This window comes from Eptesicus fuscus, chromosome 4, assembly GCF_027574615.1.
Source record: "Eptesicus fuscus isolate TK198812 chromosome 4, DD_ASM_mEF_20220401, whole genome shotgun sequence".
NCBI lineage: Eukaryota > Metazoa > Chordata > Mammalia > Chiroptera > Vespertilionidae > Eptesicus > Eptesicus fuscus.
The window spans coordinates 9943674-9969096 of record NC_072476.1 but is presented as its reverse complement, the minus strand read 5'-3'; the positions used below and the strand labels follow the sequence as shown (position 1 = coordinate 9969096).

General features: G+C 46.5%; 1 protein-coding gene and 1 non-coding gene across 4 annotated transcripts in view; one reads left to right on the top strand and one right to left on the bottom strand.

Annotated features, from left to right (window-relative positions):
* Positions 1 to 259: 259 nt before the first annotated feature.
* AXIN1 (axin 1) overlaps positions 260 to 25423 on the top strand; it is a 92983-nt gene continuing 67819 nt past the window's right edge. For 2 of the 3 annotated variants that reach the window (XM_008157666.3, XM_028134153.2), the window contains exons 1-2: positions 508 to 605; positions 5168 to 6123. In XM_008157666.3, the coding sequence (XP_008155888.2) occupies positions 522 to 605; positions 5168 to 6123 (1040 nt within the window). In that variant the 5' untranslated portion in view covers positions 508 to 521. Of the gene's footprint in view, positions 382 to 507; positions 606 to 5167; positions 6124 to 25423 lie in introns of those variants that run through there. The other variant, XM_028134156.2, reaches the window with a different exon arrangement.
* On the bottom strand, positions 17759 to 18020 carry LOC114228419 (small Cajal body-specific RNA 13). Its single transcript, XR_003614566.1, has one exon. It is a non-coding gene; the product is annotated as a small Cajal body-specific RNA 13 (non-coding RNA).

The following is a 25423-nucleotide window of genomic DNA, read 5'->3' as shown; positions in this document are numbered from 1 at the left end:
CGCCTTATCCCTGCGCTCTGGCTCTGTCCCGCGCTCTCGGCCCAGTTCTCACTCTTGGTCCCGCCCTCACGTTCTTGGCCTTGCCCCCACGTTCTCGACCCACCCCAAGTCTCTGTCCCGCCCCACGCTCTCGGTTCCACCCCACGCTCTCTGCCCCGCTCCGCGCTCTGGTTCCCGCCCCACGCTCTCGGCCTTTCCTAATCTCGGGGCCCCGCCCCTAGTCCGGCCCCGCCCCCGCACTTCCGGGCGGCGCCGGCGGGGGCGCTCGGGCCTGGGCTTCGGCACTCTGGGCTTGAGCTCCCCGTTCGGGGAAACGATCGCTGCTGCCGCCGCAGGACCGGCCGGAGTCGGGCCGGACTCGTGTCCTCGCGGAGCAAGCCGGTGAGAGTGGGCGGCCGGCGTCGGCGGCTCCGCCGCGGCCTGCCTGCGCCCGCCTCGGGGCCGCCGCGCCGCCGCCGCGATGGGGGCCGCCCCGGGCCGCGCCCCCGCCCCGTCCCGCCCGCCGCGCCGCCACTGAGCGCATGGGCCGCGCCGCGCCGCGCCGCGCCGCGCCGCTTCGGGAGCCGGGCCCGGGGCCCCGCCGCCGCCGCCGCTGCCGCGCGCGGGTGAGTAGTGTGGGTAGGTCGCGCATTCCTGAGGGGCGCGGGCCAGTGCGGCCGCCTTTTGTAGGCCGCGTAGGCCAGGCCGGGCGCGGGACCCGGAAGAGGGGCTCGGCGGGTGCGGGCCCGGAGCAAGTGCGGGGAGGTTTTGCGGGTCGAGAGCGTGTGAGGGGAGGCTGTGCGGGCCGGGAGTGTGTGAGGGGCGGTGTGCTGGAGTGCTTAGGCTGTGCATGGAGGGTGTGCAGACTGCGGTGATGTTCGAGGAAGGTGTGTGTGTCTGAGGCTGTGAGTGCAGGTGTGTCAGAGAGGGGGTGCCAGCAGGGGATAGAGAAGACAAGGGTCGTTAACCTGGGGGGAAGAGTGCTGGGTTTGGTTCAGAAAGGGCAGACTCCTGCTCTAGGTGAGTGGAAGGGTGTAAGGAAGACCCAGGATTCCGAGAAGAGGTGGGAATTCCTCCTGGAGGAGCCTGGGGTCTGCAGCTGATGTGTTTGATTGGATGATGCCAGGTGCGTGTTGTGGTCTGTGGGTTTAGGCATGTTTCAGGGTGGGGGTAGCGTGCAGAGTAACTGCTGGGGTGAGACATTGTGTGCAGGGATTCTGGAGAGAGGCTGGACAGAAGGACTGTCTCTTTTTCCTAACCCCAGCAAAAGGTAGGAATGAGTGAGTCTGAAACCAAGGAGAGCACTCCCTCTGAGGCAGAGGTGCCTTAGGCAGGGTCTAGGCTGCTGTTTTGCTGATCTGAGTGGCTGTACTCTTTCAGGTTGATGCACCCAAACTCTGTCTTGAGAGTCTTAGATTCTACCTCCACACCGTATTTTGGAATGCATCTTCCATGAAACCAGAGCAGTACAGCCAGGGCAGTGAAACTTAGTTCGGCACTAAGGACAGTAGAGAAAAATAAATAAATTCTCTTGGGATTTTTCTCAGTTCACCTCAGATTTATAGAGTTCTTAATTATGCATCTCAGCCTCTTTTTTGCTCCCACTTATGTTCTCTGCGTCTTCAGGAAGAGTCTTAAGCAGGGGTCCACAAACTTTTTAAACAGGGGGCCAGTTCACTGTCCCTCAGACCGTTGGAGGGCCGGACTATAGTTTAAAAAAAAAACTATGAACAAATTCCTATGCACACTGCACATATCTTATTTTGAAGTAAAAAAAACAAAATGGCAAAAACACCCGCATGTGGCCCGCGGGCCGTAGTTTGAGGACGCCTGGTCTTAAGCATACTTGGACCCACAGGTCCTGTTTTAGAGAACACACACAGTCTAAATCTGACCTTTCAAGATAACAGTATCAGGGGTTCACTTTTTTTTTTTTTTTAGTATATTTTTATTGATTTCAGAGAGGAAGAGAGAGAGAGAGAAACATCAATGATGAGAAAGAATCATTGATTGGCTGCCTCCTGCACGCACCCTACTGGGGATCAAGCCTGAAACCGGAATCGAACCTGGGACCCTTCAGTCTGCAGGCCAATGCTCTATCCACTGAGCCAAACCAGCTAGGGCTGGGGCTTCATTTTAAGAACTTATGTTCAGGAATAAGGATGGGGAAGCATATACAATACAGTGTTTCTTATCAGGTGTTGGTGTTTCTTGGATTTTTAATTTCAGAAAAGCTAGGTGGACTTTTTTTGGTTACATTGGTTATTTAGAATTTAGGTGGTGGGGGAATGGATTACATGTAAAACTGTAGCCCTTAATCTTTCAAGAGTTTAATTAATGGACGGTTGGGAAAATGTCAGTCATGTTGTAGTACTTCCACACTCCACATAAGTAAACAAGACGGTCAAAAATTATATTTGAGCTAAATAAATAAATATATACACATCTATAGCATTGAGCTGGCTGCCATGGTACCCAGGGGGTATGTCATCTTGGCAGTGACCAAAGTAGATTTTATTTTATTTATTTATTTTTAAAATATATTTTATTGATTTTTTTTTACAGAGAGGAAGGGAGAGAGATAGAGAGTTAGAAACATTGATGAGAGAGAAACATCGATCAGCTGCCTCCTGCACACCCCCTACTGGGGATGTGCCCGCAACCAAGGTACATGCCCTTGACCGGAATCGAACCTGGGACCCTTGAGTCCGCAGGCCGACGCTCTATCCACTGAGCCAAACCGGTTTCGGCAAAGTAGATTTTAAATGTGGTATCAGAGTTGTAGATTCCTTTCATGGAATCCCTTTATTGATGGTGGTTATATGCTGTTGGTCAGATTCAGTGCTTGTGGGTATTTGACTCTAACTTGAATTAATATAACTGCTTTATGTGTGGTATGTACATGTGTGCACACTAAATGCTTGGTGTGCTTCTCTGTGCAAACCTGGAGGTTGTGGGAATTGGAGCACATTTCGATAACATCAGTAATTTGGGGAAATGTTCATGTGCTTCCAGAAACACCAAAGGTCTTCTGTCAGTTGATAGCTAAAATAGATGTGAATTATAAGAAATGTTTCTTTTGTGCAACGAAAAATAGTTTAAAATGATTAGGGGGACTTGTTCACATGTGAATTAAAATGTCAGTCTTTTAAGATAGCCTGTTTGGTAATAAAGGGCTAAATCTTGAATTTACTGCTGTTTCTATAGCATAGTAGTTCAGCATCTGTAAAGAGGTAACATTTGGCATCTGTGGCAAGTGTCATTTTCCTTTATGACAATGAATTAAATATTTATTGGTATCCATTAGTTGCCAGACCTTGTGCTAGGTGCTGTGAGTCCTGCAGAAAATGTTTAAATTAGGTTGCTACAGATCATTTACATAGAAGTCATAGCACCTTAAGAGAAAGTGACAGATTCATAAGTAGCTTCCCATTCCAACAGTGACTTGGTTCTTTCTTAAGGCCAGTGAACTACAGAGTATCTCTAAGGATAAGGCTCAGGGGCTGGGTTCAGGCCCTCTTCCCTGAAATGGTGTCCTGGACAAGAAGACATTAGACATCCACAATCTGGTGTGGAGCTGAGACACCATAGCTATTCATTCTATGTTGATGGTGCTCAAAGAAAAGCAACTTGGCAGTTGAAGTGGTCCATGAACAGCAGGGTGCCACAGCACACCGGTCTTGACCTTAAGAACAGGCTGTTTCTGCTGAGGCTGGAATTACAGCCTACCCAGTCATTTTCATAAAAAGTCATTAGCTGCAGAAATGTCATTTGGTGCACATAATTGTGACCTCCATCTCTGGATGCTTTTCATTCTAGCCGTTAGCAGCTGTTGGCAGGTGCAGTGTGTGCAGTGTGAGAATGCAGGTGTTTGGGAAGGATTACATGTAGGCCAGGGCCCACAATGGAGTGATGGCCAGAGAGAGCTACCCTTTGTGTTGGTACCAGATTTTAGGGTTTTATTTTGCTGCTTCTGGCTTTTTCAGTGTTCCAGGCGTTTTGGACCTGACATGCTTCTCTCTGGTCCACCTCTAGGCAGACCATTTACATCATGGCAGTCACCCCCTTGGCCAGGTTGGGAAGCATAGCACAAGCTTGTGGTCCCTTGTAGGATGTGTCAGGGAGGACCAAAGACCATGGCAGAGTGCTGATCCAGGGCAATCTTCCCTCAAACCTCAGGCAGACTTGTAGCAGCAGCAACAAAAAACCCTCATGGTTCCCTGACTTCTAAAAGAGTGGGTGGTTTGGTGTTTAGTTTACAGAGTTAAATCATGTGAGTTGTTATGCTTCCTTCCCTAAAAGTTATAATTGTATTGGATTTCATTTTTTCCATACCTTTTCTGTTCCTCAGAGTACTCAATTGCCATTTGCCATCAGTAGGATACTTTCATTATAAGCAAGGTTTTAAAGGTGAAGTGCAGCTTTCTGATGGGAGCATTTTCAAGATTGTCCACATTGGTGACTTGAGAAGGCGTGCACGTGTGTCAATGTGGGTAGTGTCCTTTGCTCACTCGCTTGAAAATGCTGAAGGTGACCCATAATTAACTGCTCTTATAGGCATGTATTGAGAGTTAGAGGAACAACTCATTGTATATTTGCACATGTGAGGCATACTAAGTATGAAGTGATGGGGTGGGCAGAATGCACAGTGGCTGAGGGCCTAGAGAATGTAGGGTGCAGACACGACCACCCACCTAATGGTGTGTGATGTGCCGTCCTTTCTGTATCTGAGTCTCACAGTGACCCATGGGGCAGGTAGGGTGGTCATCTTTAGTTCACATGTGAGGGATCAGCTTTCACCCAAGTTTGTACAGCTAGGAGGACTAGAAGCACCTTTTTCCTCAGGTCCTGCCTTCCTGAAGCTTGCAGAGAACTGGCCACTCAGCTCTGAAGCCGAGATGGGAGGTCCCCAGGCTGCTGGTCTCTGTGATGTTTTCACAGACGACACTTGAAGGGTGTGGTGCTTTCTATTTCTTAGCACAGAGGCATTCTTGTTGTTGTAAACGTTTCCAGAAATTGTTTTAATAAGCAAAACCGTATGATGAAAGGTTGCAAATTTAAATGGAATTTCTGGCTTTGAGTTCGAGTGGGAGGGCATCATTGCAAGTCTTGTCTTGAGAAAACCTCTATGGTCATGTTTCCGTGGACCCACCTTTCCTAATCCTTGTCCTCTTAATGGTTTCAACAGGACAGATTGATTCACTTTGGAGCTATAAGTACTGATGTATTAGGGTGCAGCGCTCATTGTTCATTGACGCAGAGTCTCAAAATGAATATTCAAGAGCAGGGTTTCCCCTTGGACCTCGCAAGTTTCACCGAAGATGCCCCCAGACCTCCAGTGCCTGGTGAGGAGGGTGAACTGGTGTCCACAGACCCCAGGCCCGTCAGTCACAGCTTCTGCTCCGGGAAAGGTGTTGGTATTAAAGGCGAGACTTCAACAGCCACTCCAAGGCGCTCAGATCTGGACCTGGGGTATGAGCCTGAGGGCAGTGCTTCACCCACCCCACCGTACTTGAAGTGGGCCGAGTCATTGCACTCCTTACTAGACGATCAAGATGGGATAAACCTGTTTAGGACTTTCCTGAAGCAGGAGGACTGTGCTGACCTGCTGGACTTCTGGTTTGCCTGCAGCGGCTTCAGGAAACTGGAGCCCTGTGACTCGAATGAGGAGAAGAGACTGAAGCTGGCCAAAGCTATTTACCGAAAATACATCCTTGATAACAATGGCATCGTATCCAGGCAAACTAAGCCAGCCACCAAGAGTTTCATAAAGGACTGCATTATGAAGCAGCTGATTGATCCTGCCATGTTTGACCAGGCCCAGACTGAAATCCAATCTACCATGGAGGAGAATACTTACCCCTCATTCCTCAAGTCTGATATTTATTTGGAATACACGAGGACAGGTTCAGAGAGCCCAAAGCTCTGTAGTGACCAGAGCTCTGGGTCAGGGACAGGGAAGGGCATATCTGGATATCTGCCCACTTTGAACGAAGACGAGGAATGGAAATGTGACCAAGATATAGATGAAGATGATGGCAGAGACCCTGCTCCCGCCGGCAGGGTGACACAGAAGCTGCTCCAGGAAACAGCTGCCCCTCGGGCCTCCTCAAGTAGACGGTACAGCGAAGGCAGAGAATTCAGGTGAGTCAAACACAAGCTCACCTCCCAGAGCTGGAGAACGGGCAAGGAAAGGTGCTGGTAAGGAATGGTCTTGTCTTTCAACCCCAAGTGGGTATACTCCTGTTGCCATGGTAAGTTGTGGTTTTAGTTCTTAGTCATGATATCTTCACATTTGTCATTAGATGTTTTTAATATTTTTATGTTGAGGATACTTTAATTGAGAACAGACTAGCCTTGGCCTGTGTTGCTCAGAGTGTTGACCCCCTCACCAAAGGGTGACACATTCGATTCCTGGTCAAGAGCATGTGCATGCCTAGTTGCAGGTTCGATCCCCAGCCTCAGTCAGGGTGCATATGGGAGGCAACAACCGATGTGTCTCTATCACATTGATGTTTCTCTCTCTCTCTGTCTCCCCCAATTCTTCTAAAAATCAACGGAAAAAATATCCTCAGGTGAGGATTAACAACAGCAGCAAAAATAACAGACTAAAATATGATGGAAAAATAAAATAAAGAAAAAAAATGACAGACTAAATATATGGCTTTGTAAGTCATTCGGAACATTAGAATTCTTAGAAGTCGTGACATTTACACCTTACTTGTTAGCAGTAAAATTTGTATCCTCTTGCATAGAAGGTGGATTTACCTGGTAGCGGTAATCCTTCTGGCTTAATAAAGGGAGGTGTGGACATTTAGATGCATCAATACTTAGAGAATTCTGGATCATTGTATTTTATAATGGTCTAAGTTTCTTCCTAGAGGTTGGGAAATGGTGGTGAGGAGGCTGCCAAGCAGCAGGTTGTCTGAGCACTTTGGGAACTTTTGTGGCTGTGGTTGCATTTCTAGAATTGGACTTTTTTCCCTTGCCAACAAAATGTATTAGTGCTGTTGTGTGTGTGTGTGTGTGTGTGTGTGTGTGTGTGTAGTCAGTGCCCAGCAGCCTGGGGGCATTCTTTGCGTGTAGACACATATGCAACTTTGGAGGTATGAAGTGGTGCTATCAAGAAGTTGTTACAACTTAGAAAACTTGTTTCTTCATTCTCTTCTTGGTAATCCCTTTTGTGGTTACTGGAGGTATATTTGGCCATAGTTGGAGCCTGTTGCTGATGTTAGCAAATATTGTCAGGGCTCTTTTGTTTTCCACTCATTTCCCTATAGCTGGTCTAGAGACTACTGCAGGTGAAACTTTGAAAGCTTGGAATTCGCGTGACCCTGCTGATTTCATCAAGAGTCGGAAAATACATCCCCAGGTGCTGGGATTCTGTCATGGAGTTTTTAAAAACTTGGATCATTTATTCAGACTTACTGTGACAGAGAAATTGATACTTGCTAATAAACACAGCATCAAACATTTTTGAGGTTTAACCATCCTTCAAGCGATGTGACTCAGGATATGCTCTTTTTTTGTTGTTGCTCCTCACCCGAGGATATTTTTCCATTGATTTTTAAGGAGAGTAGAAGAGAGAGGGAAAGAGAGAGAGAAACACTGATGTGAGAGAAATACATTGATTGGTTGCCTCCTGCATGAGCCCCGACCAGGTATGTGCCCTTGGTATGTGCCCTTGACTAGAATTGAACCCAAGGACCCCTTGGTCCACAGGCTGACGCTCTATCCACTGAGCCAAACTGGCTAGGGCAGGATGTACTCTTTGAGATAATTTTTGTGTGCCTTTTTGCTCACTCTCTTTAGCTAAACGCTATTGGTTTAGCAAGGTTTTTATTTTGTATTTATTTCTTTATTTGGAATTTAAAAAATATATATATTTTATTGATTTTTTACAGAGAGGAAGGGCGAGGGATAGAGAGTTAGAAACATCGATCAGCTGCCTCCTGCACAGCCCCTACTGGGGATGTGCCCGCAACCAAGGTACATGCACTTGACCGGAATCAAACCTGGGACTCTACGGTCCGCAGGCCAATGCTCTATCCACTGAGCAAAAACCATTTAGGGCTATTTGGAATTTTTATAGGAGTTTATTTGAGCCAAAACTGATTACATATGCCAGGGAACAAAGCTTTTTAGCAAGCTTTTTAGACTAGAGTATGTCATAAAATTACCCTGTTAATAAGGCTAATAACTTACAAAGTTTTAAAAACTTCACCTAAAAGTTTTCATATTTGATTAGAACAATTTTAAGATGGGGTTAAATTTGAGGCCTGGGATTCAGGAAAAAAAAAATGGAGCTTAATTCTGATTTCTAACAAAATATTCCTGAGGGTTACTCCTCCTCCAACCAGCCCCAGTCTGCACACTTTTCAGTTCTTAAACAGCAACTTTGCTTTTTCTTTGGTTCTATTTGTTATAACGAGTCCTTGCTATCAAATTAATAGAATGTGTTGACTTTGCCTGTCTGATAGCATCCTATCCTATCTAATAAAGAGGTAATATGCTAATTGACCCTCACGCTGTTGCAAAAGATGGCGGTGCTCATAGCCAACAAGGAGGGAATATGCCAATTCACTGCCCTGCCCTCAAGATGGCAGCGCCCACAGCCAATAAGGAGGGAATATGCTAATTGACTGCCCTGCCCTCAAAGATGGCGTCGCCCAGTCCCCTTAGCCCCACCAGGGCAGCAGGTCCGCGGCAAGGCCAGACCCGCCCCCAGGTGGGCCTGGCCGCTCCATGCACCTGCCTCTGGAGTCCCCCAGTCTCCTTAGCCCCCCAGCCGCCCAGGGCCAGCCCAAGGTGCAGGCAAGCCTCAGATGGCGGCTGCCCAGCCACCCAGGGCCGCCCGAGGCTCAAGTAACCAGGGCCAGCTGAGGCTTGCGTTGCCGGCAGTGGCAGCAGCAGAGGTGTGATGGGGGCATCGCCTTCCCCTGATCGCCGGGTCACCTCCCGCCCCTGAGGGCTCCTGGATTGTGAGAGGGGGCAGGCTGGGCTAAGGGATCCCCCCTCCAGTGCATGAATTTTCATGCACCGGGCCTCTACTTCAGCTATAAGAACTGTGGCACACTTTGTTTTTAACATGCCTGTCCTGGAGCTGCTGGTGGTAGAGGGAGCCTGGAGTTCAGGAGTCCTGTCTACAATGGAATATTTTCCCATTTGAAGTTGCCTATGGTGTTTTTGTTGGTGGAGAATCTCCGATGTTGGGTCATCATTTATGAGCACTGACAGGATAGAGTTCAGCACATCTCACTTGTTCTGTGGGATATGCAGTTAGGGTGCACTAGTTGGAAGTCACAGAAAATCCAGTCCACTCTGACTTAAACAGTGAAGGGGATTGGCTGACTCAGATAAATGAAAAATCCAGAGGCAAGTCCAACTTCAAGTAAATGGTTTGATATGTATTCCAGCCATTTTTCTTTTTAGGACTTTGTTTGTTTTAGAGTCAGGTTACCAGCAAAATTGAGACGAAGATACAAAGGCTTTCCATATACCCTTAGCCCCACACATGCACAGCTTCAGCTTCTCCCATTGTCAACAACTCCCACCAGAGGTATATTAATTGCAACTAATGAACCTATATGGACACATCATAATCATCCACAGTCCATAGTGTTCATTAGAGTTCACTCTTGGTGGTGTACATTCTATGGATTTGGACAAATGTATAATGACATGTACCTACCATTATGATATATAGAGTATATTCACTGCCCTAAAAATCCTCTGTGCTCCACCTATTTTCCTCTCTCCTAACTCCTAGCAACCACTGATCTTTTTATTGTCTCTATAGTTTTGCCACTTCCAGAATGTTATATAATTGGAATCATATAGTGTATAGCCTTTTCAAACTGGCTTTGTTCACTTAGTAATGTGCATTTTATTTATTTATTTATTTTTTTCTTTTTAAATTTCTTTATTGATTAAGGTGTCACATATTTGTCCTCATCCCCCCATTCCCATCCCCCCCCCTCCCCACGCATGCCCCAACTCCCTGTTGAACTTAACCGTTGGATAGGATCATATGCATGCATACAAGTCCTTTGGTTGAACTCTCCCCCTCCCCCACCCTCCCCTATCCTCCCTCTGAGGCCCGATAGTCCGATCGATGCCTCCTTGCTTCTGGTTCTGTTCTTGTTCCTCAGTCTATGTTGTTCATCATTTCCCCTAGATGAGCGAGATCATATGTCACTAGATATATACTTATGAGAACTGAATGTGAGACAAGCAATAATAGTTATGCTGACAGGCAAATGAATCAGTCTGTAGTGAGTTTCTTTCTGGACCAACAGTTCTTTTGAGACCCAATTTCAATGTCCACCAGTTCCTTATGTGTATATGTCAGCACTGACCCCTCAGCTCTGGATGGTGGACAAATGGTGGTAACGGAGGTCCGACTCCCTCTGGTTTGGTCTCGGCCGGATCCAGGGGCACGGCTTCACCCGGACTAAGGGGCACGTGGCCTCACCCGGATCTAGGGACACATGGTCTCACCCGGACCCAGGGACGCTTGGCCTCTCCCAGACCCAGGTGCACGAGGCCTCACCCGGATCCAGGGACACATGGTCTCACCCGGACCCAGGGACACTTGGCCTCTCCCAGACCCAGGTGCACATGGCCTCACCCGGGCCTAGGTGCACGAGGCCTCACCCGGATCCAGGGACACATGGTCTCGCCCGGTCCCAGGGGTGCGTGGCCTCTCTCAGACCCAGGGGCACGTGGGCTCACCTGGACCTAGGTGCACAGTAATGTGCATTTTAGTTTTCTCCATGTTTTTTCATGACTTAGTAGCTCATTTCTTTTTAGTGCTGAATAATAGTATTCCATTGTCTGGGTGTACCACAGCTTAGTTATCCATTCACCTACTGAAGGACATTAAAAAAAATACATATATATTTTATTGATTTTTTACAGAGAGGAAGGGAGAGGGAGAGAGAGTTAGAAACATCAATGAGAGAGAAACATCAATCAGCTGCCTCATGCACACCCCCAACTGGGGATGTACCCGCAATCAAGGTACATGCCCTTGACCGGAATTGAACCTGGGACCCTTGAGTCCGCAGGCCGATGCTCTATCCACTGAGCCAAACCGGTCAGGGCTGAAGGACATTTTGGTTGCTTCCAAGTTTTGGCAATTATGAATCATGCTGCTATAAACATTCTTGTGAAGGTTTTTGTGTGGACATAAGTTTTCACCTCCTTTGGGTACATACCCAAAAGGAGCGCAATTGCTGGATTGCATGGTGTAACAGGTTTAGTTTTATAAGACACTGCCCCATTTCTTTCTTTTTATTTTTTTAGTTAGTATTCATTTTATTTATTTATTATTATTATTTTTAAAAATATATTTATTGACCTTTTTACAGAGAGGAAGGGAGAGGGATGGAGAGTTAGAAACATCGATGTGAGAGAAACATCTACCAGCTGCCTCCTGCACCCCCACCACTGGGGATGTGCCCGCTACCAAGGTACATGCCCTTGACCGGAATCGAACCTGGGACCCTTGAGTCCGCAGGCCGACGCTCTATCCACTGAGCCAAACCAGTCAGGGCCCATTTTATTTATTTACTAGAAGCTCGTTGCATGAAGATTCGTGCAATAGACATTCCTTCACCTGGCTGCTGGCACCAGTTTTCCGTTGGCACCAGTTTTCCTCTGGCACCTGGGACCCAGGCCTTGGCTCTGGCCACCCGCCGATCAGAGTGCCTCCCGCCGGCCCGATTGGCCACCCCGAGGCCCGCCGCCCATGCCTTATGCCGGCCCCATCGGTGCTCCCTCAGCGGTGGCCCATCGGGCCGGCGGGAGGAGCAGGGGGGGCGGGGTCTTGCGAGTCCCTGCTCCCTGCTCCTCCCGCCAGCGCGATCAGCCACCCCGAGTCCTGCCCCCCGCGCCTCCTGCCGGACCAATCGTGGGCGTAACGGAGTGATGGTTAATTTGCACATTACCCTTTTATTATGTAGGATCCTTACCCGAGGATATTTTTCCCTTGATTTTTATAGAGAGTAGAAGAGAGAGGGAAAGACAGAGAAATATCAATGTGAGAGAAACACATCAATTGTTGCCTCCTACACAAGCCCCAACCAGGGCCCTGGGCCGGGGAGGAGCCTGCAACCAGGGTATTTTCCCTTGCCCAAATCGAACCCAGGACTCTTTGGTCCCCAGGCCAACACTCTATTCACTGAGCCAAACCAGCTAGGGCTTTCTTTTCTTTTTTTTAAATATATTTTTGTTGATTTTAGAGAAAAAGGGGAGGGAAAGAGAGATAGAAACATCAATGATGAGAGAGAATCATTGATCAACTGCCTCCTGCAGGTCCCACACTGGGGATCAAGCCCAAACCCAGGCATATGCCTTGACAGGGAATTGAACTGTGACCTCCTGGTTCATAGGTCGATCGATGCTCAGCCACTGAGCCATGCCAGCCAGGCTTTCTTTCTTTTTTTAATCCTTGCCTGAGGAAACACTTAGAGTAAAGGGGAGAGAGAGAGAATCATTGATGTGAGAGAGAAAGGTCTATTGGTTGGCCTAGCTGGTTTGGCTCAGTGGATAGAGCGTCAGCCTGTGTACTGAAGGGTCCCAGGTTTGATTCTGGTCAAAGGCACATGCCCAGGTTGTGGGCTTGATCCCCAGTAGGGGGTGTGCAGGAGGCAGCCAATCAATGATTCTCATCATTGATGTTTCTATCTTTTTCTCTCTCTCCCTTCCTCTTGAAATCAATTAAAAAAAAAAAAAAAAGATCTATTGGTTGCCTTCTGTATGATCAAACCTGAAACCCAGGTATGTGCCCTGACTGGAATCGAACTGGCAAACCGGCAACCTTTCAGTTCATAGCACCATGCTCAACCAACTGAGCCACTTCACCTGGGCTCTGCCCAGTTTCTTTTTCTTTTTTAATATGTATATATTTTATTGATTTTTTTACAGAGAGGAAGGTAGAGGGATAGAGAGTTAGAAACATTGATCAGCTGACTCCTGCACGCTTCCTACTGGGGATGTGCCCACAACCAAGGTACATGCCCGTGACCAGAATTGAACTTGGGACCCTTCAGCCCACAGGCTGATGCTTTATCCACTGAGCCAAACTAGTTAGGGCCTGGTTTCTTTTCTTTTTAATATTTTTTAAAATTTATTTTTAGAAAGGGGTGAAGAGATAGAAACATCAACGAGAGAGAACCATCATTGATTGGCTGCCTCCTGCACGTCCCCTACTGGTGATTGAGCCTGCAACCCGGGCATGTCTGACTGGGAATCAAACCGGTGACCTCTTGGTTCATGGGTTGATGCTCAACCATTGTGCCACACCAGCTGGGGTTTCTTAATACTTTTTTGCCTCTGCCTTCCTGTGGTCACTTTCAGTAGCCTGCTTTCAGGTTGGCTACTTTGTGTTGGAGGTGGCTGCTCAATGGGCTCCCTTTTATAATAATAAAAGGGTAATATGCTAATTAGACCGGATGTCCAACTGGACGTCCTTCCGGACAAAGCTGCTGCGGCGGTGGACGGGCAAAGCCCTTGCAGGAATTTCATGCATTGGGCCTCTAGTGTTTTCTAAACAAACTAGTGGCCCGGTGCATGAAATTTGTGCACATTAAAAGGGAATTAATTAGAGGAAATCTTTTAATATTGCTATTTGCCCTTTCTCTATAATAGAAGTGTCAGAGATGAAACAAAATTAGTAAAAATGTATATGAAAATCTCCCTCCTGGAAGAGTCTGGGGCACACCTCGGGACCTAGAGTCAAGTCCCTGCCCACCATCCACATGCGCTTCAAAAACGCAAGAGACCCAGACCTGGCCAGCCCCACCCCCATTGGGTGAGACCCAGACCCAGCTGGTCCCATCCCCGTCAAGCCCCGCCGGGCGGGGGGCATGGCCTGAGGTCCCCCATCAAGCCCTGCCAGGCGAGGGACTGTGGCCTGAGGTCCCCTGTCAAGCCCTGCCTGGTGAGGGGCGTGGCCTGAGGTCCCCCGTCAAGCCCTGCCTGGCAGGGGGCGCAGTCTGAGGGCCCCTGCCAAGCCCTGTGGGGTGGGGGGTGTGGCCTGAGGTCCCTTGCCCCGGCCAGGTGCCATGCAGCCTCAGGTCCCTGCTGTTCGGTCATGACATTACAGCATCCTGGCTAATTTGCATATTCCTCTATTATATAGATTATATAGATAGATGCTTCCCCAAGTCATTGAAGGAGGTCCTGCAGTTTGCTCTGAGTGACTAGGGATGCTGTGTGCTGCTGTGTCCTGCCCAGCATAATCATACAAGGACCTGATACTGTGCTGCTGAGCTTACACAACCAAGTAGGGCCACCCTGGAAGTTAAGTGGGGTGCCCCATCCAGATAGCATGCCTCTCCTCAACAGGGGAGAGTGGTCTTCCAAAGGAAGATGGGTTTTATGGGGAAGAGGGAAAGGTAGTGTGTGCTGAATAGGCAACTTGTGAGGGCCCACTACAAAGAAGAGAGGGAACAGTCTTGTTGGTAGGAAATGCATTTCCCATTGATGGCAGGTGCCTCTCTAAGTGTTGATTCTGTATGGAGGAGTGTGTCATGTCCAGATGGCCATCTCTAGGATAGGATGACTTCGAGGGACTCCTGAACCTAGAATTTACCGAAGGGCTGCTCTAATTGTACTGGCTGGTGATGTTCTGTCTCCCTGTACTAGACATATGTGCTTTCCAGTCCCTGATAGGAGGCCAAGCGTGGTTCCTCATTTGGCTTTACGTATGCACACGTGGTTGTTTCTTATATAGCCGACTTAAGAAAGGTTAAATGAGTCTTTTACTTAGGTCTCTGTCAAAATTGAGAAGACAGTGATGTTCCTGACCTTTTTCTGCATTTATCTTACTCACCTGGGATCATTTGAGCCTATGGGCTAAGGCAATGGTCGGCAAACTGCGGCTCGTGAGCCACATGCAGCTCGCGAGCCTCGGTTTGCTGCTCTGTTGACTAATGAGTTTGCCGACCACTGCTAGACTAAATGTTACCCTGTAGTTGGAAGCTGTGAGGATTAGGCAATTGTGGCATATTGTGTGCAAAGAGGTAAAGGGTAGTATATGACAGTGGTCGGCAAACTCATTAGTCAACAGAGCGGCAAACTGTGCGAGCCGCATGAGGCTCGCGAGCCACAGTTTGCCGACCACTGGGCTAAGGAATCACAAATTCACTCCTTGTTTTCTTGTTCTATGTGCGGGAGATTTTGGCAGTTGTTATTGCCCATTATCAGCGGAACTTTTAACCTAATTTTGGTTGGTTCATGCCCACCATTTTAATTGGTGTGATTGGCATAGGGTCCTCTGATGATGCAGGTGTTTTAGCTAGATATTCACTTATTTGTCATTAAAGCCCAGGGTCTGTAAGATATTGGCTAGCAGGCTCAGGGTTTACTCCTTCTCAAAGCTTGGCCTGGCCTGCCAGGTTCCTTTTAGGGCCTGATCATGGGAGGGCTGGTCTTGGTCAGGCTTGAAACCAGGCCATCTTCCTCAGCTTCAACCACCCACACTTAGTGATTCCCACTGGTTTTGATGTCTAACATCAGCAAATGCTTTCCATTTCTAATTTTTATTTATTGATTGATTTTAGGGAGAGAGGAAGGGAGAAGGAGAGAAAAGTTAAATGAGTCTTTTACTTAGTTAGGTCTCTGTCAATTGATTTGTTATTCCACTTATTTATGCATTTATTGGTTGATTCCTCTATGTGCCCTGACTGGGGATTGAATCTGAAATCCTAGGGCTGTGGTCGGCATACTGCAGCTCACGAGCCACATGCAGCTCTTTGGCTCCTTGAGTGTGGCTCTTCCACAAAATACCACGGCCTGGGTGAGTCTATTTTGAAGAAGTGGCGTTAGAAGAAGTTTAATTTTAAAAAATTTGGCTCTCAAAAGAAATTTCAATCGTTGTACTGTTGATATTTGGCTCTGTTGACTAATGAGTTTGCTGACCACTGTCCTACGGTATCAGGATGATGCTCTAACCAACTGAGCTATCTCGCCAGGGCACTTTTCATTTCTATTTACTGCCCTTACCTTCCTCATTGGCTGAGAAGTTTCCTAAGGACAGGGTCTCAGTGGATATATATGTTCTTGCATCTTCCTGGTGAGTCAGTCCTGTGAGGCATTCCTAGTCAGGGCTGGTTATCATGGCTGTGGCCAGAGGGTGGACTACGGATACTGTTCACAGCAGAAGCAACTTGGCGACTTGTGGGTCCTTTAAAGGATGGGTAACCAGCTCTTGTTCTCCAAGGTCATCTCAGAGTTTGACCTGTTTGTTGGTTTATTGACTATATTTCTGGTAATGCCTTAAAGCAGGTGTCCTCAAACTATGGCCCACGGGCCACATGCAGGTGTTTTTGCTGTTTTGTTTTTTACTTCAAAATAAGATATGTGCAGTGTGCATAGGAATTTGTTCATGGTTTTTTTTAAACTATAGTCCGGCCCTCCCAACGGTCTGAGGGACAGTGAACTGGCCCCCTGTTTAAAAAGTTTGAGGACCCCTGCCTTAAAGGGTCAAGAGAAGAAATGTAGAAAGAGGAAGCACCCAAAAGGTATACAACATAATATGAAAGGCAGAAAAGTAAGATTGATTAGAGTTTCTGATTGGAGTTTGAGTGGAGTGGGGTAGAATTTGGGCAGTGGCTGAAGGGTGCCTAGCTGCAGAGGGCCTCCACATCAATAGGGTAGAGTGTGTGTCTGCTGTGCTTGAGGTATGGTTGGCCACAGGCTATGGGTGTCTCAGGACACACTTGTCTTGTTCATAGTGAGCCTGTTAAATTTGCGCTCTAGCACGTTCTCTTCACTGTTGAATTTTTAGGCCATTTATGATGGAAGGTAGCTCATTTAATTCTAGCTCTTCCTATAACCCTCCCCCCCCCTTTTTTTTTTCTCTATTGCTGTGCTTATTACTGTAAGCGGGGGCACAAAACTTAGGGAGAATGTATGGCCCTGCTGCTGTTCCCTTGTCACCTTCCAGATGTGTGATTTATCCAACTGGATGAATTCTTTTAACTGAACAGATGATCCCAAAGTAGATTGCTGGAGTTGTTTTCAGACAAGGCTTAATATGCTGTTGCAGAGTTCTCCAGATGAGTTTAGGAATCTTACCTTGTTGACTGATGGGGAGAACATTAAGCTTGGTGGTTTCACTTAACGACCCCTCACTTGACTTTTCCAGTTGGCAGTGTCTTGTAGGGTCAGCATTCTGGTTGTGTTCTTTAAGGGAAGTTGCTAAACCTCTCTGTACTTACCTGTAAAGTGGGGAAGTTGAAGTAAGAACCTGCCAAATGAGGTTGCCATGGAGGTTCCATAAGATAATACCTGAAGGGTGCTTAGACCAGCTGCTGCCTGCACACAGCAGGTGCTTATTAACTTTCAGCTCTTGCTGTGGTTCTTTTTCTTCATCATTATTATCATCTGAATTTAGTGGTCTGCTAGATGTTGTGAAATTAGCATCTAGGTTGGTTTCAAAAATAGGGTAGAGGCCCAGCCTGTGTGGCTCAATGGTTGAGCATCGACCTTTGAACCAGGAGATCACGGTTCAATACCTGGTCAGGGCACATTCCCAGGTTGTGGGCTTGATCCCCAGTAGGAGGCGTGCAGGAGGCAGCTGATTGATGATTCTCTCTCATCATTGATGTTTTTATCTCTCTCTTCCTCTCCCTTTCTCTCTGAAATAAATAAAAATATATTTAAAAAATAGGGTAGAGAATAACACATTCAGATTTTAGGAATCATATTTCCTTAAAAGAGATATGTTAATTCCCCACCCCAAACCTGTTCCTCTTGTTTGTTTTCCATCATTTGTAGCAGTACTTAGTGTCCAACAGAAACCACTCCATCTGTTAAACAATATCTCAACTGCAAAGCTTCTCTTACTGTTGGTGGATAGATAATGACACGGACAGTCACTATCACCGTGGCAACAGTACCCAGGAACTATCAGAGGAAAATTGCACATGGAAGGCTGGCTCTCGAGCAGTCATGCCTCAGCTTCCTCCGGGGTATGCTTTTCCTGCAAGTCTGGAACCTGTTCCTCTTGTAATCATTCTTCCTTCCAGGAGTGACACCAACATCTAAAAAGTCTACCCAAATCACCTGATTACTGCTTTACTGACCCTCACATTAAGAGCACAGCAAGAGCCGAAATTTAATAAACACCTGCTGTGTGCAGGCAGCAGCTGGTCTAAGCACCCTTCAGGTATTATCTTATGGTTTCCCCTCCAATGTGTGTTGAATTCCTCTGCTTCTCACTGTGCATTCTAGCTCCCATCTCCTGGACCTACCACCTTTTGGCTGGGTCTCGGCCTTGGTCTCTTCTCCCCACAACACCAAAAGGATCTTTTTAAAATGCAGGTCTGGCCCTAACCGGTTTGGCTCAGTGGATAGGCATCGGCCTGCGGACTGAAAGGTCCCAGGTTCGATTCCAGTCAAGGGCATGTACCTTGGTGCAGGCACATCCCCAATAGGGGATGTGCAGGAGGCAGCTGATTGATGTTTCTCTCTCATCTATGTTTCTAACTCTATCCCTCTCCCTTCCTCTCTGTAAAAATCAATAAATTATATTTAAAAATAAAATAAAATAAAAATGCAGGTCTGGCCTGGGCCAGTGTTGCTTAGTTGGTTGAGCGTTGTCCCATGAACTGAGAGGTCAATGGTTTGAGATCTGGTTGGAGCACATGCCCGGGTTGTGGGCTCGATCTCCAGTAGGAGGCTTGCAGGAGTGGTCGATTGATGTTTTTTACATTGATGTCTCTCCCTTCCTCTCTCTCCCCCCCAAAAAAAATTGATAAAAATATTTAGAAAATAAATAAATAAAATAAATGCAAGTCTGATCACACCATCCCTTTGTTCAGCCCTGTTCGGACTTCCCACCGCACCTGGGGTCAACCTCAAGCTCCCCATGTAGCTCCCCATGCTACAAATATGCTCACAGTGGATTCTGTCACAATAGCACCAGCATGCTATGTGCATTTTATTTTTTTTTAAATATATTTTTATTGATTTCAGAGAGGAAGGGAGAGGGAGAGACAGAAACATCAATGATGAGAGAGAACCATCGGTCGGCTGCCTCCTGCACGCTCCCCACTGGGGATCGAGCCCACAACCCGGGCATGCTGTGTGCATTTTATATACCTGTCAGTGGAGTAGGACTGGCCATTGTAATTTTTTTTAAGCAAAGTTTTTAAACTAGTTACAGGAGAGTCTAAAAATATTTTTTTTCTTTGCTTTAGTCATATAAAACTATGATCTTTGACAGGTTTCAACAAAGTCCAGGAAAGTATCTGTGGTTAACCATCAGACTGAAAAATTCTGGAATAGAGCAAGCCCCTTTGCCTGGGCCTTTGTATTATTGGGTTTATGAAAGGGAAGTGCTTACAGAGAGCAGACAAGCAAATGTTGACTGAGGCCCTTTGCATGGATCATGCTGCCCCTGGCTATTTCAGAAGAGTGTGGGGTTGGTGTATTTGGTACAGTGTATTTGGTACAGTGTGCAGGCATGTGGGCATTGCTTGTGTGGTTCTTGGAACTGCCTGGTGACCAGCCCATTGTCATCTTTATATGCCAGTCAGAGTCGCAGAGATTTTTAAAAAATATGTTTTGATTTTAGAGTTAGTAAGGGAGAGGGAGAGAGCTAGAAACATCGATCAGCTGCCTGCTGCATGCCCCCTACTGGGGATTGAGCCTGCAACCCAGGTGTGTACCCTGACCGGGAATCGAACCAGTGACCTCTTGGTGCATGGAACGGTGTTCAACCACTGAGCCACACCAACTGGGCAGCATCATAGAGATTTGGTTTTAATGCATACACACAGGCTCCATTAATCTTTTCTGGAATTCTGAGTTTATTTATACCATGCAGTTTACCCTGCAGTTATTAGAAATGTGGTATTTGGCTGAGTAGTGGTGGTTTGGTTAGGAAAAGAAGGCTGTCTAATAATTCTTCCTTCAATACGTGATCAGCATGAGGCTACTACATACCTGTGTGTAGAAGAAATAAGTGTTGCTTTATTTTTCCCCTTTTTCACATTTTAGTACAAATGCATGGTTTTGTGAGCCATTTAGGGTCCTCTCAGAGCCCATTAATTCCAAAAAGTGTTTGATCTGAGGTAAAAACTCAGTAAAACTCTATATTCCCTTTCTGTGACCAAATCTGGCCTTCACACTGTTATGTCATCTTCAAGGAGGCCACACACAGGCCAAGTTTAAGGGCCTCTGTGCATGAAGAGGTTCAACCTCTCCCCTCCTCATTCCCTCTCACAGTGGATCCCCGTTGCTGTGTGCATTACAGCCTTGGCCATCAGCCTTCTCTGAACTGTTGAAACTTCTTGTAGCAGCTGGACTCAACTCTTTTGTTTGAGCCAAACTCCTCCAGTTTTAGTGGACAGAGGAGAGCTGTGGCTGGTGAGCACCATCCTTAGCCCCCCAGCAGGAAGGGACTCCTCTGCCCATTTCTGGGCCTTCTATTCACCCATTTTTGTGTGCTTATAGTGTTATTTTTAAAAATCATCATTATTATTTTTTATATTGCCCCTCTTGTCTTCAGTCTCTAGCGCCATTGTCTTCTCTTGAACAAACATTTAAAAATAATGATAAAGGCCCTAGCCAGTTTGGCTCAATGGATAGAGTTGTCAGCCCACAGACTGAATGGTCCTGGGTTTGATTCTGGTCAAGGGCACTTACCTTGGTTGCAGGCTTCATTCCCAGTCCCGAAGGGGTGTGTGTGGGAGGCAACAATTGATGTGTCTCTCTCACATCAGTATTTCTCTCTCTCTCTGTCTCTCCCCTTCCCTTCTACCCTCTCTAAAAATCAATGGTAAAAATATCTTCAGTTTAGGATTAACAACAATAAAAAAATAATAAAAATAATCATAAAGAATGTTGCTTGTGCCCTGGCCAGTGTGGCTCTGTTGGTTGGGTGTCATCTTATGCACTGAAAGGTTGCTGGTTTGATTCCCTGTCAGACCACATGCCCAGGTTGTGGGCTCAATCCCGGGTAGGGGGCATGTAGGAGGCAGCCAATTGATGTTACAATTTTTCTACCTTCTTCTCTGTCTTCACACACACACACACACACACACACACACACACACACTCTAGAGGCCCAGTGCATGAAATTTGTGCACAGGTAGAGTCCCTAGGCCTGGCCGGTGATCAGGGCCGATCAAGTTCCCTGCCTCCCCACCTCCTGCATCCTCCTTCCCTCACCACCTGCCTGCGGTCCCTCTCCCCCGCCCCAACCTCCTCCTTCCCTTGCTCCCTCCGTGCCCCACCACCGCCAGTCGCCCGCCATGTTCCATGCCATCCCCTGGTGGTCAGCGCACATCATAGTGAGCGATCGAACTCCGGTCTCCTGGTTGAACTCCCAAGGGGACACTTCGCATATTAGCATTTTATATATAAATAGATATACATACACACACACACACATACACACACACACACACACACACACACATATGTGTATATATATATATATATCAGTAAACTATTTAAAAAAAAAAAAGAATGCTGCTCACAACCTTGTTTGTAATAGAATGTCCCATAGCAGGGTTACTTGCACAGGGCTTTTTTTCTGTACAGTTGGAGAACATAGGCTTTTTATTGTCTTTTTTTGTTTGTTTTTACATTTTACAAAATTCTATAAAATATATTTCTTTATAATTATAAAGTATATTATTAAAATATATACAAAGGTATATCACAAGAAGATCTGAGTTGTATGCAGCTTTTCAAAAACATTTTCTTCTTTAAAAAGGATGCATGTGGCTCAATGGATGGAACGTCAACTTGTGGACTGAAGGGTCCTGGGTTTGATTCCAGTCAGGGGCACATGCCTGGGTTGCGGGCTCGATTCCCAGTAGGGAACGTGCAGGAAGCAGCCGATCAGTGATTCTCATCATTGATGTTTTTATCTCTCTCACCCTCTCCCTTCCTCTCTGAAATCAATTAAAAAAAAAAAAAAGAAATATATATATCCTGCAACCTGGGTATATGCCCTTGGCCGGAATCGAACCTGGGACCCTTCAGTCCGCAGGCTGATGCTCTATCCACTGAGCCAAACTGGCTAGGGCGAAAAAAATATTAAAAAAAAATTTTAACCAAAAAAGGATGCATGTGAATTTTTCCTTTTAGAATTCTCTTCAGTTTCCTTAATGTTTGTACTACTATACCAATATTTTCGATTAATTTTACTTTATTTTTTAAAATGGAAACAAGGAAAAATTCCAATAATGCTAAAAGGCTGATAACTAGAAGTTCTATATCACCCCTGGCCTTTCCAAGATAATCACATCCAACTGTGTCTTACCCTAGTGCCGTGGTCGGCAAACTGCGGCTTGCGAGCCACATGTGGATCTTTGCCCCCTTGAGTGTGGCTCTTCCACAAAATACCATGGCCTGGGCGAGTCTATTTTGAAGAAGTGGCGTTAGAAGAAGTTTAAGTTTAAAAAATGTGGCTCTCAAAAGAAATTTCAATCGTTGTACTGTTGATATTTGGCTGTGTTGACTAATGAGTTTGCCAACCACTGCCCTAGTGTATTAATCTGCTCAGGCTGCCACAACAAAATACTAGACTTAGGGGCTTAAACAGCAGACATTTATTTCTCACAGTTCCAGAGGCCGGAAGTCCCAGATCAAGGTGCCATTAATGTAGGTTTTATTCCAAGGCCCTTTCTCGTGGCTGCAGATGGGTGCCACCTTGCTGTGCTCGCATGGTCTTTTGTCAGTGTGGGTGGGTGGAAAGAGAGAGCAGCTTCCGGATATTTCTTCTGATATAGGAACACTAATTCTGTCAGATTAGGACCCCTCTCTTAAGAACCCATTTAACCTTCATGACTTCCTTAGAGGCCCCTCTTCCAAACATAGTCACACTATGGTTAGAACATCAACATATGGATTTCGAGGGGGCATAAACTTGCAGTCCATCACACCCACCCTTCTGAAGAATGTGCTGGTTTTTTAGAGAGTGGAAAGGATTGGGGGTGGGTGTGATGGACTGCAAGTTGGGGGTGGGGTGGGGGAGAGAGAGAGAGAGAGAGAGACAGACAGATGTGTGCCCTTGACCGGAAATTGAACCTGCAATCCTGGACAGGGTGATGCTCTAACCACTGACGCACACTGGTCAGGGCAGTAATGTGCTATTTTTAGTCAATATTGGTGTTCTCCCTTCCCTACCTCTTGTTTTAATTATAGTTGATTCTTTATTTTTTATTTTTTTTAATATATATTTTATTGATTTTTTTACAGAGAGGAAGGGAGAGGGTTAGAGAGAAACATCGATGAGAGAGAAACATCAATCAGTTGCCTCCTGCACACCTCCTACTGGGGATGTGCCCACAACCAAAGTACATGCCCTTGACCGGAATCGAACCTGGGACCCTTCAGTCCGCAGGTCGACGCTCTATCCACTGAGCCAAACTGGTTTCGGCTATAGTTGATTCTTAAACAACACAGGTTTGAACTGTGTGGGTCCACTTACACATGGATTTATTTTTAATAACTATAAATGTGTTTTAACTTCCTTACTAGAGGCCCAGTGCATGAAATTCGTGCACGGGTGTGTGTGTGTGTGTGTGTGTGTGTGTGTGTCCCTCAGCCAAGCCTGCACCCTCTCCAATCTGGGACCCCTTGAGGGATGTCTGACTGCCGTTTAGGCCCGATCCCCCCTAACAGGCAGTCGGACATCCCTCTCACAATCCAGGACTTCTGGCTCCCAACCTCTCCCAACCTCTCGCCTGCCTGATTGCCCCTAACTGCTTCTGCCTGTCAGCCTGATCACCCCCTAACCTCTCCCCTGCCAGCCTGATGGTCCCTAACTGCCCTCCCCTGCTGGCCTGGTCACCCCTAACTGCCCTCCCCTGCCAGCCTGGTCACCCCTAACTGTCTTCCCCTGCAGGCCTGGTCACCCCCAATTGCCCTCCCCTGCTGGCCTGGTTACTCCTAACTGACTTCCTTTGCCAGCCTGGTCACCCCTAACTGCCCTCCCCTGCAGGCCTGGTTGCCCCAACTGCCCTCCCCTGCAGGCCTGGGTCCCCCACAGCTGCCTTCCCCTGCAGGCCTGGGTCCCCCACAACTGCCCTCCCCTGCGGGCCATCTTGTGTCCACATGGGGGCGCCCATCTTTGACCACATGGGGGCGGCCATCTTGTGTGTTAGAGTGATGGTCAATTTGCATATTACCTCTTTATTATATAGGATGATTTTCTTTTCTTTTTTTAAATTTTAAATCTTTATTGTTCAGATTATTATAATTGTTTCTCCTTTTTCCTCCCATAGCTCCCCTCCACCTGGTTCCCACCCCACCCTCTGCCCTTACCTCCCCCACACTGTCCTCATCCATAGGTGTACGATTTTTGTCCAGTCTCTTCCTGTACCCCCCATACCCCTTTCCCCCTGAGAATTATCAGTCCACTCCCTTTCTATGCCCCTGATTCTATTATATTCACCAGTTTATTCTGTACATCAGATTTTTAATTCACTTGATTTTTAGATTCACTTGTTGATAGATATGTATTTGTTGTCCATAATTTTTATCTTTACTTTTTTCTTCTTCCTCTTCTTAAAGAATACCTTTCAGCATTTCATATAATACTGGTTTGGTGTTGATGAACTCCTTTAGCTTTTTCTTATCTGTGAAGCTCTTTAGCTGACCTTCAATTCTGAATGTCATCTTGGCTGGGTAGAGTAATCTTGGTTGTAGGTTCTTACTATTCATCACTTTGACTATTTCTTGCCACTCCCGTCTGGCCTGCATAGTTTCTGTTGAGAAATCAGCTGACAATCATATGGGTGCTCCCTTGTAGGTAATTAACTGTTTTTCTCTTGCTGCTTTTAATATTCTCTCTTTGTCTTTTGCTCTTGGCATTTTAATTATGATGTGTCTGGTCCTCTTTGGATTCCTTTTGTTTGGGGTTCTGTGCACTTCCTGGAGTTGTAAGTCTATTTCTTTCACCAGGTGGGGTAAGTTTTCAGTCATTATTTCTTCAAATAGGTTTTCAGTATCTTGCTCTCTCTCTTCTTCTGGTACCCATAATTCTGATATTGGTACGCTTGAAGTTGTCCCAGAGGTTTCTTACACTATCTTCAAATTTTTGGATTCTTTTTTCTTTTGCGGTTGAGTGTTTTTTGCTTCTTTGTATTTCAAATCTTTGACTTGATTCTTGCATTCCTCTAGTCTGCTGTTGGGTCTCTGTATAATATTTTTTATTTCAGTCAGTGTATGTTTAATTTCTAGTTGGTCCTTTTTCATATCCTCGAGGGTCTCACTAAATTTATCGGCCTTTTCTAGGAAATTCTTGAAAAACCTTATAACCGTGGTTTTGAATTCTATATCCAGTCATTTGTTTTCCTCCATTTTTTTCATTTGTGATCTGTTCCTTTGTCTCTGCATTTTTGCTGCTTCCCTGAGTTGGTAGGGTAGCTTTATGTGCTAGGTGTTCTACATGGCCCAGTGGGTTGGCCTCCCC